The 16,119-nt window shown below is 41.0% G+C and overlaps 1 protein-coding gene across 1 annotated transcript; it reads right to left on the bottom strand.

Moving 5' to 3' along the window:
• Nucleotides 1–537: 537 nt before the first annotated feature.
• TNMD (tenomodulin) lies at nt 538–15,988 on the bottom strand. The gene is made up of 7 exons (XM_010379073.2): nt 15,755–15,988; nt 15,459–15,590; nt 6,526–6,666; nt 6,198–6,299; nt 2,764–2,917; nt 1,236–1,402; nt 538–915 (listed from the first exon to the last, which is right to left on the bottom strand). The coding sequence occupies exons 1-7, from the start codon at nt 15,800–15,802 to the stop codon at nt 706–708; spliced, it is 954 nt and encodes a 317-aa protein (XP_010377375.1). The 5' UTR covers nt 15,803–15,988; the 3' UTR covers nt 538–705.
• Between the last annotated feature and the right edge of the window lie 131 nt (nt 15,989–16,119).

Here is a 16,119-nt window from a genome sequence, read left to right as displayed (position 1 = left end):
CATATAATTAAACACTGGGGCTATGCACAAAAGGATGTGTTTTTAATGCATCAGTTATGGAGACATTTTATCATCAGCCCCTTATTTCCACTGCCTTAATACAGCAGAGTAAAATATGATATTTAGGTATCATTATGCTTTGCCCTTTTTTACTTCCAAAGCTGTTGGATCCTCTCTGGAAAGGGAGTCTTATGACCTACAGTCAAACAAGCTAGGTCAGATAATTTCCTTATGGCCAGCTTTTACCCAGAAAAGCAGAGGAAAAATCAGAGTGATATAAGGGGTTCTGATTTCTATGACACGCCTTGAGGAAGAGGGATTCTAGTTTTTATGGCTATCCTCAGGGGAGAATGGGACTGAGAGACTGGCAGTTAGGGGAAGGTCAGATAAAAACTTTTGCTTCTGAGGCCTTCATTTTGGGGCATTGTTTTCTGAGCCTCAGCATAGTCATCTATGTTTGACAGGTCTGCTCCATTTCAGCTGCTGGGAATATTCTCAGCAAACACTTACCCAGTGTGTTCAGCAGCAATCAGGCTGTTGGTGATAATGTAGAAGTTTATTAGAACATGAAGAGAGGAATTACCTACAAGTAATTCTGGAGAGCTGGCTACCAGGAGCCAAATGCCTCATAGGCAGAAATTCATTGAATAGCATGCATTTATTATATGTTGCCAGCAGTTTAAGCATTTGAGCTCAAACCTCCTATTAGACCCTCCCCAGCATGCGGGCCACCCACCAGTTACAAGGCATGATGACACGACAGATGACCCGTCCTCCTTGGTAGCAGTAGGGATATGGGTAGTAACCTAGTAAAGGTTCACAGACGCGGCGGCAGTAGCGGTTGCCTCGACGGCAGTAAATACAACAATAACCTCTCTCATCCAGCATGGGATCAAATTCTATTCCATTTTCAGTCTGAAAGAAGAAGAAGCCAGTGTTGGGGGTGGGAGAGGAAGGTTCACTAGCAAGAGTTCTCACCAAGCAGGGGAGAACTAGAAGACTGTGTGAATTGGGGGCTTGTGAGAAATTAAGCTCCTTAGCCTGATCATGGAGATATATCTACAGAGATTGAGATTGACTTTGAATGAGCCTCCCGGAGATTCCAAGTTGCTTAAACATTTTTTTTGTTAAAGCCATGATCATTCTCCTTCCAATGATTGTGATCTGAGGGGTAGTAAGTTTTGTGAGGGCTCTTTTTTTCTCCTCTATCAAGAGTTTACATAAACATAACTCACATAGTCATTTATTGGAAGTTCTTCTTCACTTGCTTGTCTGGCGTGACGGGTCTTCTCTACCTTCACTTGAGGGACCACCCACTGTTCATTTTGTTCAATCCCTTTTTTTTCGTTGGCAGGAAAGTGAAGATCTTCTCCATCCTCCTCAAAGTCTTGTAACTCGGAAACTAAGATAATAAATGCAAAGTTGTGATGCAACTGCTTTGCAAATGTTCCTGAAAGAAGTGTTTGGGGGAATAGCAGCTGGGGATAGAGATTTTCATTGTGTCTTCAAACTGGCATCATTTAGGCATGGACCACTTTTCCAAGCTCCTTCAGCTGATATTTTAGAGTAGTTTCCAAAACAAGCCTGATCATTTCTACATACACAAACTTCTTTGCTTCTTTGGCATCAAACATTTACTGCTTTGCCTTACCAGCATCTAAATTAAAAACTGAGAACAAGGGACTTCTGTATCTCCTACAGTGATGATTTTACCCGTGGTAGATGCTCAATAAATATTTCTTGGTTGCCTGAATTGATTTGACATCCTCTGTCCTCCCACTTTCCTTATGCTTCTTGTCTTAAAATTTTTTTAAAAAACTTTCTGTTTAGAAGTAATCTTAGATTATGGAAGAGTTGCAGAAATAGTACAGAGTTCACATATTCTTCACCCAGTTTCTCCTAATGTTATCTTACATAACCATGGTACAATGATAAAAAATCAGAAGTTAGCATTGGCGCAATGTTATTAACTAAACTACAGACTTTATTCAGATTTCATTAGTATTTTTACTAATGTTCTTTTTCTGTTCCAGCATCCAGTCTAGGATACCACACTGCATTTAGTCACCTTTTTTATATCTCTAAAGAGTACCCACAGATGCTTACATTGGTGAGAATAACCTCTCTTGGGTAATAGAGTAATCTATGCTGTGCAGAATGAGGGAGGCCAAATTGCATGTTAGCTAAACAGACTAAGACATCCAGGGGCCTTTACCTTTTCTATGGGCTGACTGGAAGTTGAGGGCTGGACTCTTCTACTCTGGACATCTAGCCCTCAACTACTTTTACAGTAATTCCTAAAAGAGTGACAAAGAAATTTGTATTGCAGTGATTGTCTTATTTTCTAAGGAAAATGCCACCATTTGACATAGGGAATCCTTCTTGACAGTAGAGTATTGTTTTTGCCCTTCTCTCCTCTATTCTTGGGTTGGACCCACAGTGGTTTGAGCAATAGTCTGGTATAACGACTGCAATGAACATAGATGTGCAAAGAAAGAAAGATTAGTTTTTTGCTATCACTAGTCACATTAGGGTGGTGTTACCTTTGCTGGGATATTTAAAAGCCTGTCAACATTAATTTATCTGATTTATAACTTGACTGTGAAAAATTCCCTCCTCACTGGCAGTCAGCATATATAGACTCATCCAAGAAGATATAAACCAATCATTTGTTTTCCTAGAAACGTAGCCTCTAAATGCTGGGAATGTTAACCTGTTACTGTCTTAGAAAATAGGAGGAGGATGAAGGTAAGGATGTCATACCTGATATTAGAGTGGGATTGATCCAATACATGGTCACGTTGTCACAAATCTCCAGAATTTTGGAATTTTTAAGAAAATCTCGGTTTTCAATAGGCTTTTCTGCTGGGACCCAAATCACTGACTGTTCAAAAAAAGTTGTGGTAATTTCTTCATTCTGAAAGAAGAAAGTAGCTTAGGGTGGGGATTGGCAGAGAAATTAATAGAACAAGTGAGACATTATGGGATGCTGGAAAACAACATATTTTGAGTGTGAGTAACAATTTTAATCCTAGGGCTGCTGATGAACTAGCTCTGTGTCTTGCATTCAGTGGGTGTTGGGGGAGTTAACAACTGATCCTTCCTCCCTCCTGGGTCTAACAGCAAGGCTGCTTACTAAACTACGAGCCTTCTCTGTTACCATTTCACTCAAAGTCAGAAAGGCGCTTCATTATTTTCAGCATGTCCTGGGTCTGTGTATGTTTTAACTTGAGCTTCTGGAACCCTGAGTGATTTACATTTGTTTTCTTTTTTATAAATACATTTTGTTAGCCTGCCTTATTCAGGCTTGCATCTTGGGTGGCAAGCAGGATTTGATCTGAAGCTGAAAAAACTCCTATAATCCAAACTCGTGAGATCAATTCAACAACAATGGGATCTGATATTTTGGTTTTACAAGATTTGCCTGTTGATGGTAGCCAGTTATAGTACAAAAGATGTCTTTTTATGTTTTAAAGTGAAGTCTCCAGTTTTTGACTTCACTGGCCTTCCTACTATTGCATTCCTTTCATTGTAGATGCTTAGAGTTTATCTCACAGAGTGTTTTTGCTTTAAGCAGCTTTTTGTGTACTGTGAAGGATGCCACTTTCTCTTCAGTTTCTAGTATTGAGGTAATTGTGTTGTACACCTAGTTCTTACCAATTTCTCTCGGAATCATTTACAATTCTAAAGTCTTAGCACCTTTGTCCTTGAGTCTGTAACGACCTTGAGATACATTGAAAGGAATTGTATAAAATGAGGTTGGTATGCTGACTAGCTTTGTTAGCAAAATCAGGGCTATTTATATACCTGCTCTGCGTGTTTAAAATACATATGCCATGGATACAGTGTGGAGGGAAGTACAGAAGAGGGTTTTGTCATTCAGGACCACAAATTTGTCTCATTAAAAAAAAATCTGCTGTGTGTATATAAAAAATAAGATTTACTTGAAGGTACAATATTCTTACTATCATGAAATGAGTATTTGTGTTATTTAAAATATTTGGTGAAATTAACTGAAGACTAAATTAGGGCCAAAATGAGACATTATGAGCCTTTTCCTTTATTTTTTATTTGTTTATTTATTTTTTGACACTGAGTCCCGCTCTGTCGCCCAGGCTGGAGTGCAGTGGCGCGAACTCGGCTTACTGAAACCTCCACCTCCTGGGTTCAAGCGATCCTCCCACCTCATCCTCTTCAGTAGCTGGGATTATAGGCACACGCCATCATGCCTGGCTAATTTTGTTTTGTTTTAGTAGAGATGGGTTTTCACCATGTTGATCAGAGTGGTCTCGAACTCCTGACCTCAAATAATCCTCCTCTTCAGCCTCCCAAAGTGCTGGGATTATAGGCGTGAGCCACCGTGCCCGGCCCCCTTTGCCTTAATCTTTCAGAAAAATAAATCCTGTTATATCACTTCAGGTTCTCATTGCTGGCTGGCCTACTCAAATGCTTACATTATTTTCTGAATGTAATTAGCATATGTTATTGTGTATAGTAGCTTTTTAATCCTATTGATTTTCCTTTTATCTTACCTTTGCCTACTGTAGTCATTCCTAATGTCCTGAACGTTGATCTATTCCTCAGATGCATCTAACTCATGCTTACTTTAAAAAAATAAAAGTCTCCAAACTCTGTCACTACCATAGACCTTGGGAGCAGAGCATCATCTTTGGGAGAACGTTCTTTGTTTTCTTGGAAATTCTAGTAACAAGGGTCTGTAACTTCTCTGGCCCTGAGGAGACCAGTAACATGAAAGAGTAAAGTGGGAGCCAATGACAGCTCTAAGACTTGGGTAAGGGAAGGAAAAATAGTCCACCCCACCCACCACCCCCAAATAAAGAAAAAATAAAGGAAAAGAAATGGGTTGGTGAGAATCAAGATGGAGGGAGCTGGGTGGGAGAAAAGTGAAAAAGAAGAGAGAGAGAGAGAAGAAAGAAAGAGGTTTTTATAGTTTGTAGAAAGATCACTCTGCCATGGCCGGGTGTGGTGGATCACGCCTGTAATCCCAGCCCTTTGGGAGGCCTAGGCAGGCGGATCATGAGGTCAGGAGATTGAGACCATCCTGGCTATGGTGAAACTCCGTCTCTACTAAAATACAAAAAAAAAAAAAAAAAAAAAAAAAATGGCGGTCACCTGTAGTCCCACCTACTCGGGAGGCTGAGGCAGGAGAATGGCATGAACCCAGGAGGCGGAGCTTGCTGTGAGCTGAGATCGCCCCACTGCACTCCAGCCTGGGTGACAGTGTGAGACTCTGTCTCAAAAAATAAAAAAAATAAAAATAAACAAATAAATAAAGAAGAAGAAGGATCACTCTGACATTGCCATAATTCCACTTTAGATTTGCCAGCTAAGCAGTAAACCAAACCAATGCTTGCTTTTTCTTGCTATAGTGGGGATAGGTTGTCACAATATGACCTTAACTGAGGTCCCCCTTCTCCCACTAATAAAACCATACTGTAATTATAGACAAAATATCAGGAAACAATAAAGAGCCTCAGGGACCTTACAGATAGTTGTATTATAGGCGATAACATCCATCTCCCATTAGGTTTTCAGGGGCCATTCAGTGATTGCACCAGCACCCTAGGTTGCCTTACTTTGGCCTAGCAGGGTGTTTTCAGAGAGTTTGTATCACATTTCAGTGTTCACCTTCTTTGCTTTTGCCTTTCCTAGTGAGGTTAAATGTGAATTATTCCATTAGCAGCCCAGCATAAAATGGTAAGGTGAATGAACCACAATCTTTAAAATAGGTGAATACTGAAGTGTGACAAAAGTGGCAAGAACCCCAGGTGGCTTTGGAACTTTCTTTTTTTAAAATGCTTTATCTGAGGCAAGATTTTGTTTCTCTGGCTCATCCCTCTTACTAGAAATCTTTGGCTTCAGAGAAAATCAACATAATGTTAATGGGTGCCCGGGTATAAAAGTATAGCATTGCACCTAAAATTATGCACTTCAGTTTTTTGAAAGGCCTAAGTTCAAGACCCCAATCTGCTACTCACTAGCTGTGTGACCTTGAGCAAGTCACTTTTTGGCTCTGAGTTCGAGTTTCCTGATCTGAAAATGATGATAATAATAGTACCTATCTATAAGGTTGTCAGAGAATCAAAGAAAAGTGAAGCATTTAGTACAATGTTTGGCACATAGGTAGCATCCAATAAATGATGTCTTTTGCCACTGCAATTATTCTTCTTACATACCTCATCTATTTCCTCTTCTGGTTCAGAAAATTCAGGAATCACTTTAATCTGAGTTTTGATAAAACATTTTTGAAGACCCACGAAGTAGATGCCAGTGTATCCCTATGAAACAGACAAAACAACAATAAAGCTTCCCAAAAGAGCTACTATTAGTAAGTTCCATGATCTGTTGGGGTACCAGACTAGCAAAATTTGAATTCATAATGGAATGCTAGCCTCCTCTAGGTTTCCATTTGAATTCAAATTTTAGATGGAGGCTATTTTTAACTTGACTCAACTGCTCTAATATTTTAAGTGGAAAGCCTTAGGAGGAAAACATCCAACTTACGTTTTTAAAGTCGTGTACTTCCAATGTTTCATCAGTGCCATTTCCACTTCTGAATATTTCAGTTCTGGTCACAGGATCAATTTCCATGTAAATCTTCTTCTTCTCTCCATTGCTGTAGAAAGTGTGCTCCATGTCATAGGTCTGGGAGAACAGAGGAAAACAATCTCTAAGATATTCAGTGTGGGTCAGGAGATGGAGATCATCCTGGCTAACATGGTGAAACCCCGTCTCTACTAAAAATACAAAAAATTTAGTCAGGCGTGGTGGCGGGCGCCTGTAGTCCCAGCTAATCGGGAGGCTGAAGCAGGAGAATGGCGTGAACCCGGGAGGTGGAGCTTGCAGTGAGCCGAGATCTTGCCACTGCACTCCAGCCTGGGCGACTGAGCAAGACTCCATCACAAAAAAAAAAAAAAAAAAAAAAAAAAAAAAAAAAGGATACTCCGTGTGTCCCTAAAGTGAGGTGCTTTTTGGCGCTGCAGCTGATATGGAGATCACTTCAGAGCTGGTATTTTGAATTCAAGCCAAGCTGCTGAGCTAATTACTAAGAATTCCAACAGTTTTCTTGGCAGCCTTGGCTAAATAGCAAATGATAGTTTGCAAACCAGCCTATAAAGTATTTTCCCCTTGTGTTAAGCTGAGGGATCACCTAAAACCTATGCTGCTTCTTTAAGCTACCACTTCCCTTTCCAAGTGCTAAGTAATCACGCCCCCCAACCCCCCCGCACTGCCCCGTCCCTCGCCCATGAAATTCATTAGGTCTGAGAAAGAGATTTGAATACACTTAAAATGGTTACGTATTGTTTGTCTCCTTATCTATCCAGGGCTTTAATATTGCCACAACAGCCTTGAGTCTATCCTTTTAGAATCTGAAGACTTTCTCCTTGTCAATATTAGAGTCCTACCCTGCTCTGTTTGCTTCCTTTTGCACCTTAAACTCCAGGAAACATTTATACCTTTCCTTAGTCTTCTCTTTATAGGGCAACCAACCCCACCCAATTTATTCCTGGGTTCTGTTTCCCAAGCCATATTCAGTTGTTTTCAAGTTTTGCAGATTCTTTTGTGTATATGGAATTAAGCCAACTGAGCCAAGTGTCCTGCATTAAGTAACGTGGAGCCTCCCAAGAAGAAAGGCTGCTCATCAGGTCTTTCTTGAGTGGCTAAAACAAAACCCCAGATTTTCTCCTGTGCTCTAAAAGAGGCAATTGTATTTCTAAAGACCAAGAGGACCAGTCCCATATGGTACTGCAGTTTAGGAGTGAGCCCATATCTTATAGTTTTAGGGCATATTTATAGGTAGAAGCAAATAAGCATAAAGGAATTTGTTATCTGTCACAAACCAGGCCAGACCTGATGATGCCTTTTGGAAGTCTATCTTATCTCTGTCATTAGGAGACCTTTGTTTATCAAGTTTCTTCATATTCATTTTTCCTTATGAAAAAAATTTGGAAAACTAAAAGCCTTAAAAAGCAAGTCTTCAGAGCCCACATTGCTTTCTAATGATACGGTTCCCAGTGGCAGCCTTGTAGAGAACTTACACCAGGTTGGGTCGTTTTTTAGTGTCTGCTGATGCCATTGACTGAATGTTAGTTTAACCTGGTCAAATATTCACCAACTCAACTAGAGAAAAACAAATTGGAACCATTTGTAGAAGCAAGTATTACTTCAAGTGTGGCAAGTCTAATGTAGCTGCTGAAGAGAAAATCAAGAGTCAATGTCATTTACCCCTTGGTAGCTCTACAGTGCCTTGGACATGGTTGGAACCTAAGTATTTGTTGAATAAGTTTTCCCCACCAATGGCACATCCTTATCTTCCTAAAGAGAGATTTTTGAGTATTGGCAAGGTCTTTTAAAAAAACCATTTTAAAAGTGAAAGAAAAACAATACTTAGAACTCTCCAGCAACTGCAGAGTTAACTTAGGAAGTCTGGCCTGGTTTGTGATAGTTAGCAAATTCCTTTAGGTTTGTTATTTGCTTCTAGCAATAAATATGTCCTTAGTTCCAGTTCTGCAGCCAGCTTGAGAAGAGATACGTCTACCTATGGCAACAAATTGAGCTCTCAGTCTGTCTGACTTAAGTAGAGGAGACAGGCATCCACTTCAGATCCAGTCTTGTCAGCTCTCCCAACGGGGGAATTTTGTTAGAAATACTATCCATTTTTGAGACAAATGTTGATGCCACTAGCCATTGGGGGCTGGGGTGGGGTGTTTATTTCATCAGTAGCACCACTGATGGATTATTGTATGGAAAAATGAGGTTAGAGACTAGGGGATGCTGGAACACTGCCTACCTGGGCGAAAGAAAAAATACAGGCTGTATTTTCAATCACTGGTAGAAGACTATGGAACCTACTGGTGACATTTAGAATTTCAGTGTGTTTCTGTGGAATGAGTTTTCCTGCACTGTTGGCAATGCACTTTACTTGGACACCTTGCTAGATGAAAACTATTGGAAACTGCCAAGCTCAGCAGATCTTGATTATTTTCAACATTCCTGCAAAGAGTTTTTTTTTGGTAGGGGAGAGGGGGTCCATTCTGATTGTGCTCATTAACCAACTTGTTGACTTTATGTTAGTAATGATAAGTTACTAAATAGAGTGGGAACAGAATGACTTCGTTTATGTGTGAATCCTTGGTAGGGGGTAGGAGTGGGAAGCTATATATTCACCCAGACAGAATTTCACTATCAAGGTGTCCTTTTGGAACAGACCATTCTTCGTCCAGGAAGATGATGCTGGTGGCCCACTTTGGACTGTTTGGAGATGGGTATGAGCAAATCCAGACACACTGTCTCGCCTGGGTCCCTGTGGAGCACATTGCTTGGGTAATGGCTATGCAAGCTTCACTGGCCCATATGAAGACTGAGCTCATGCCTTTGGCATCACAAGTACTTTGCTCTCTACTAAACTTCCTGGCTCAGGGGTTGAAGGTCTTTCTGGAGATGAAAGAATAAATGGCTTTGTCCTCTCCAGGAGCAAGCTAAAGCAGAGACAGGATGACTGGCCTGAAGAGAGGTGTGAGTGGGCTACAAGTAGCTCATCTCAGCTGCCTCCAACTCAGCTTTATTTCAGGAAGGATAAGGCAAGGACAGAATATGATGAGAAGTACACCCCTGCCCCACTGGCACATAGAGTTAATTTTTGGTGCTTCTAGCTTTCCTTTTCTGTTCTATTTTCATATTCATTCTATACCCTCATAGCCCTTCCCCCTTCTCTTCCCATCTCTGTCTGTCCCTTTGTCCCCTGTCTAGGCATCTAGGAATCTCGTGGTGCTTCAGGTACCTTATGACAAAGAAGAAATCAATCTGACCCATGATTTCACACTTAGATATTAGTGATGAATGTTTGTCTGTTTAAAAATTTGAGTGCAACACTTCACTCAGAGGAATGAAGTACTAATGGTCGATTTTATTACTTTATTACTTTGCCATTACTTTCAATGGCAAAAACCACAATTACTTTTGCACCAATCTAATAGGCACAGTGGCACGAGGAATGGGAGATATTTGGGGGCAAGGGCATCTTTCCAGCACCACTCAAATGGGCTCTTACTCCACCCACACATAAGGCTGGCCTTAACTATAAGAACCAGAACATTGGAATGGAACAAGGAAGCCAATGGAGTGGAATAGGAATCAGAAGTGAAATGAGACAGATATGTGATTAAGTCCAGGCAGTGAGAGGTGTAAGAAGACCACACTGACAAAACATGTAGAGGACACAACCCATTTTTCTTCCCTGCCCAGGAATTCTGTCTTCAGTCCAGTTAAATCCTCCATTCAGGCAGCAAATGAGCCCTAACGTCCCTCTTTCACGGTTTTCCCTGTTTTCTTGCCTCTGTGGCAGTCCCTGAGATCAGAAAAGAAAGCTTTTTATAAAAAGTAAAGCTATCTCAAACCTCAGTGTGATGGATCTGTTTTGGGGGCAAGAAGCTTTAGCCTGTCCTGACAGGGATTTGAGGGCATTTGGCTTAGGTTTGTTTTGTGAAGCCTGTGATTAATCTAGCTGCTCTTCACTCCATCTTCATCCCTTACTGTCTGTTTATGAGGTACACTCTCCAAAGGTGAAATACATGCTCAGAATAGCTGGCTAGCAGGTGTTAGGCTGGAAGGAAGGGAAGAGAATGCACTGTACCATATTATTATTAACCTAACTTGGGGGAATTAAAGGGCCTCTGGGTATTTCTTTACCAACACAGAGCAGACAGATTGTTCCTTGTGCAAAGTTAGAGTTCTGCATCTTCAATCACCATTTGGCAATATGCAAAATATTGGCATAAGCAGTACAGACATTCTTTTTCAACAAGAAAAAGCTGCTTCTTTTATCTACAGACTTGAGCTGGCCAGTAAGTTTTTCCCCTACCCATTATCCCCATCCCCGATTCTTAAATGCAGCTGAAGAATAGTGGAAAGAATCTTCAGACTACCCTCTAGTTCTAACCTTAACCCCACCACTTACAAGCTGTGTGATTTTGGGCAAGTCACTCTGAGTGTCTCTAGGGACTCAGTTCCTATTTTAATCCTTCACTCCTTTTCATCTGTAATGTTAGATAGTTAGCAAAGTCTGCCGAGATTTGCTCAGATCAACCTGTCAGGTTGATCATTGGACTACTCCTACTGCTACTATCTGTTGATCATCCAGGCTACTTCCTCTACAGCCCCAATTCCACTCTCAACCACTCCAGAACAGCTGTCTTTGAAGGCCTAGGCTCTTCATCCTGGTGTCATATAAGTTGTTCAGCAAATGCTGCCTTAGGAAAATGAAGAGACTGACTAAGAAGAACATGCCATCACAGCCACAGCCTGGCTCCACATAATTGCTGGGAGCTGCCCTTGAGTAGCCCAGAGTAAGAGCTGGCCCAGTGAGAGTTGTACAAGGGTGGCCCTGGGTCTCACAATGCATTAGGAGGAAAATGAAGGGAAGTCTTTTTTTTTTTTTTTTTAAGAATGCCAACATGGCACCATCTGGTAAAGCTCAGTCTCCCTGTCAAAAATATTCCAGTTACGTCTTCAACTTTTTCCTTGAGGGTATATTAATATTTCTCTAGACCCACATTTCACCCACCAGACTGTGGTGTAGGAAAGCCCAGGGGACCTGGGGAGGAAAGTTGTTTTCCTTGTGTGCCTAGAGAGGAGTGAAAAAAGTTAATATTGGGCTAATGCCCAATTGTGCGTGCCAAGAAATAGGCACGCACAAAAAGTTGCAATCAGACTCATCAAGAAAGTGCTTCTTCTGAGCAAAGGATTTTCAGCCTAGAATGACAGTGGGCTCACAACACTGTGGGAGACTGTTTTAATGATCACCTGCAAATGAGGTGTGGCAGGAGGGCAGAAAAATGCCCGCTTATCCCTACCACTCCTCATTGCTCTGGTAATATGTAGAAGTTGAAGGAACATCCTCACAAATCTGTTGATTGCTGTGTGGTCCTGATGGCTTTCAAACAACCCTAAAGTCACCAGGCAGCTCCTATGTAAGGCAATAAGGACCATCTTTTATTTATTAAATGTATGATTCTTCTGCCTCACTCCACAAAGGATTGGCAGGGATGGGCTACAAGGTCTGTGCTGTGTTTCTAAACTGTTGGTTTAAAGGCTAGGATTTTTCTGATTTGTTTTCTTCATGTTGGATTAATTAGCTGAGGAGTTGGCTTCTGACTGTTTCCAGGAAAATGTGTAATACAGGGGCTTTAAGCAAGATAAATGTGTAATACAGGGGGCTTTAAGCAAGAATGTTTCTTTGGCGATTCTGCTTCAATGATCCCAGGGTAATCACTGCCTGGAAGGGGAGCCTCATTATGATGCTTTCTCAAAATTGCTGGGACTGAATAGGTCTCTTCTGCTTGTTTAAGAAAGCTGAATAGAGAGCTGGATGGACCTGGCTTTCATTTAGCTCAGGTGGCTCCTATATGTGGCTGTGGGTCAGGGGCCTGGGACCTGTAAGAAAATGCAGCAGCTCACCCAGAGTTAGTCATCCTTGTTTCACTTTATTTTGATTTCTTTCTCTCTCTGGTGTGTGTGTGTGTGTGTCAGTGCGTGTGCACACCTGAGGTGTGTGAGGGGAGGAGGTCAAGCATGGCTTTTTCTCAATTTGGATACAGGAATCTGGATCTTTTGTACACACCAAAGCGGGAGTGAAGAGAAGGACTTACTGGCATGGAAATGTCAACACCAGATGTGGGATGTTAAATAAATACTGTTTATTATACACAGATGTTGAAAGGCAAAATAAAACGGAGGCGTGGTGGAGGCTAGGAGAGCAAACACTAAGAGCTTGGAGGAATTCCCAGGACAGCAAACAAATCACTGCCACCAATAAGTGCAGTTGCATACACAGCTCTCTCTAACAAGGGCCACAGAGTCCCCACAAGTCTCACAGACTTGTTAAGGAAAGCCCAAAGAGCCTGGATTTTAATCTGCTAACTGTTGTTTCTTGCTAGGCCATACCATTAAGGGGAGAGTCTTTAATTTGTGTAAGATGCCTGGATCCTTTTCCTGTGCAGCTCTTCCAAGACTAACCTGACTGCTAGTCTCTTCCCAGAATTCTTAAGTCTGCTCTAAGGCAGGCTTATTGACAGTCTCAGCCATTGGAAACATAGACGGTCTCCTGAGCTCTTTGTCTGGGACTTGAAGGTAGTAGTGGACTAAGTAAAACATCCACATTTCCAGCTGATTTCTTAGTTTTCAATGAACCAAACCTGGTCTTGTGAAGGCCAGGACTTAAATATCAAAGACAATAAATCATAACTCCCCACTGGAATGGAAAACCAACAGCATTTGTTCATGGTAGAGAAACTTGCCCTAGGGGACACCTGTTGTCTTTATCTGGATTACTTCATAATAGCTTTGTTCATTTCTGAGAGTCTCTTTGCTGAAAGTGACATCCCAAAATGGATTACTTCAAAAGAGGTTTGATTGTTGATAAACTTTATTCAGCAGCGTATCCTACCTCTTCTGTGCATGCACTGACCAAGTTTTACTTTTGGTTTGAGGTATCATAGGATTGCTCCTTATAATCATTAAAAACAGAACTAGAATGAGATGTAAAGGTGACATAATAGGGAAACAGAGGAGACCATGGACCTGCTAGTGAGTCTGACACTTTGCAATATAAATGCAAGGTCTCCACCTAGTCGTTTATAGCTGCACTGAGGCAAATAGCACTGTAAGTTTATAAAAACACATATACTCTTTTGGAATAGCATTTGCACTACCAACGACAACAATAAAACAAGAAAGGCCATCTGGCCCCTTATTTAGGCAAGCCTCTAAGGGTGGTCAAAAGGACTAGCTATCCACCATGCCCAGTTAAGTACACTGTGGCTATGGAGAACAAAAGGATTTATGGTCCTTTAACTCGTGTATAATTTTCAAGAGGATCCAAGATTCAACTTGTAGGGTGACATATCACCTTGGGAATTAGCTAAGTGGTACCAGAATTGTATTGGAATGCATTTTGGCACTCTTATTAATTTGCTGTTTCCTTCCTGATCTCTATTGCTTTACCCACCCTGCCGGCCTGAACACAGGTGGCTTCTCTAGAAAGACATTTGAACGGTAAGTAGTTCAGAAGCAAGGAGCAGTAAGGGGAGGAGGAGGGGATAGGGCTAACTATAGGCATTGGGTGATGCCTGAAATCCTTTCTGGAACAAAGTATAAATAAAAAGGCAAACAAAGTAGGCTGGCTTGCTCTCCCTCCTACTTAAACCTGATAAGATATCCTTTGGGACTAAATGAAAGTGGGTATGAGAGCAGAGGTGGAGAATCCAAGGGTGGTTATGCCTTATATCTCTGTTTTCTTTCAGACACTTAGCCAGCTTATTTTCTACTTTTCCCCCTCTGCCTCTCTCTCCCCACTGACCCATATCTTTTTCTTTCTGCTCCTATTGCTCCTTTGGCTCCTAATGGTCCACGCCAACCCATTTTCTTGTATCATCCCCTTTACCGGATTTGTGCTTTTTCCTCCCTACATCTGTTGCCAAATAGAAATGAGCATCTTATGACAACAAATTAACAACAGTAATAACAATAATTTCAGCAGCAATCCACATGCCAACAGAAAAACATGGCAAAGCCAGAAAACTATCTTCACAACTTGTAGTTTGTATATTTGTTAATTATCTTTCAAATGGAAATTGTGAGCATGAAGGGACTATGGTTTTATTTGGGACTATGGTTTTATTTATTTTATATCTAAACTTGCCCATTGCATATGAGCCCAGGAGTAACAATAACACTAAGGTGCAGAAATACAAACTACAGTGGCTAGCCAAGCTTCACCAAATGACCCCAGTATCAGAAGCTTTCTGAGTTATCTGTGATTAATGACTTGGGGTCGCATGCTTCTACCTTGTGGCATTACCATCTCCATGGGACAGTGATGATTGCAGCTGGCAAGGAGCTGAAAAGTTGTGGTTTTTTTTTTTAAGTCATAAATAAATGTGAAGTCAGGTATGAGAATTGCTCCTCCTGAAAAGCAGCTTGCTGCCTGTTCTCACTGCAGATGCATTAAGTCAGAAACATAATCCCTGAAAATCCTTTGCTGCCACTTTGGGTGGTTTCTCCTTATGTGGTGGTCTAATTACTTTTCCATCAGTTTCTGCCCAGATAATTGAAAGAAAGATGGAAAGTATTTTTTTCTTAAAGTAAAAACTTTGCTCCTAGGAGGAGTCTTAACTCCTCAAATACAAGCATTATAGAAGAATGGGTAATTCCACACCCTATCATTACTAACCAAAATACAGAAAACAAGTTTTTTTCCCTTACCAAAATAATTAGGCAAATGAAGGAGAGAAAAATCTTGATTCAGCTTTTCATACCACCAGAAAATAAACACACAAGAGACTTAACGATTTTCATTTTCAGAGTAATTTATATGCCTACTAATTAAATTCAATCAAACTCAGAACAGAAGCATCAGATTATGATGTGTATTTACTTACTTTTTTGGGTACCTCCGGCCAGAAGTGCTTGCTCCCCCAAAACAGGACAATTAGAGTTAGGGCCAGGATACCAAACACCAGTCCACAAATCTTAAGTGATTTACATATTTTCTTGGATTTAAAAGCTTCTGCCTAACCAAAGAACAGAGAGAATAAAACAATACATAATAAACCTCAATAAGCAAGCCATAATTCAAAGTCACCTCTGATTCCACTTTCTAATGTTCACTTTGCAATATGATAAATCTGTGAAACCATGCTTCTGCTCAAAAGGGAGAAAATATGAATCAACTTACATTTAGAATGTGACAGTCTTCACAATTCTCTGGAGGATTCTTTGCCATGGTCTCTCAGCACACAGTACTCTTTCCCTGCTTTGAGAGGACTGAGAGACCACTGCTGAGGTGGAGTTGCAAGTGAGTCGGCTAACAGATGCCAGAGGAGAAGCTGAATTTATATGGCTCAAATATGTCATACCAGAGCCTGAGGGAGCCCAGGGGACTCCTGTGCTGCGATTTGTTACATAGATATACCCATATATGTATATAACTTCTGTGCACAGAATTCCATCCAGAATGGCAAAGACAGAAGGTTATAATGAAAACTATTGTCCTGGGGGTTGGGTTGGAAGGGGACCAAGCCTAGGACACATTGAAATGAT

The sequence above is a fragment of the Rhinopithecus roxellana genome, chromosome 7 (assembly GCF_007565055.1).
Source record: "Rhinopithecus roxellana isolate Shanxi Qingling chromosome 7, ASM756505v1, whole genome shotgun sequence".
NCBI classification, from domain to species: Eukaryota; Metazoa; Chordata; class Mammalia; order Primates; family Cercopithecidae; genus Rhinopithecus; species Rhinopithecus roxellana.
This window is presented reverse-complemented; position numbering and strand designations above follow the sequence as displayed.

Excerpts from the sequence above, each read along its gene's own strand:
- TNMD (XM_010379073.2), bottom strand. The coding sequence starts at position 15,802 with ATGGCAAAGAATCCTCCAGAGAATTGTGAAGACTGTCACATTCTAAAT. Across the intron at positions 15,591-15,754 it reads AAGACTGTCACATTCTAAAT|GCAGAAGCTTTTAAATCCAA; the intron begins GTAAGTTGATTC and ends TTCTTTGGTTAG. Across the intron at positions 2,918-6,197 it reads CAGAAGAGGAAATAGATGAG|AATGAAGAAATTACCACAAC; the intron begins GTATGTAAGAAG and ends TTCTTCTTTCAG.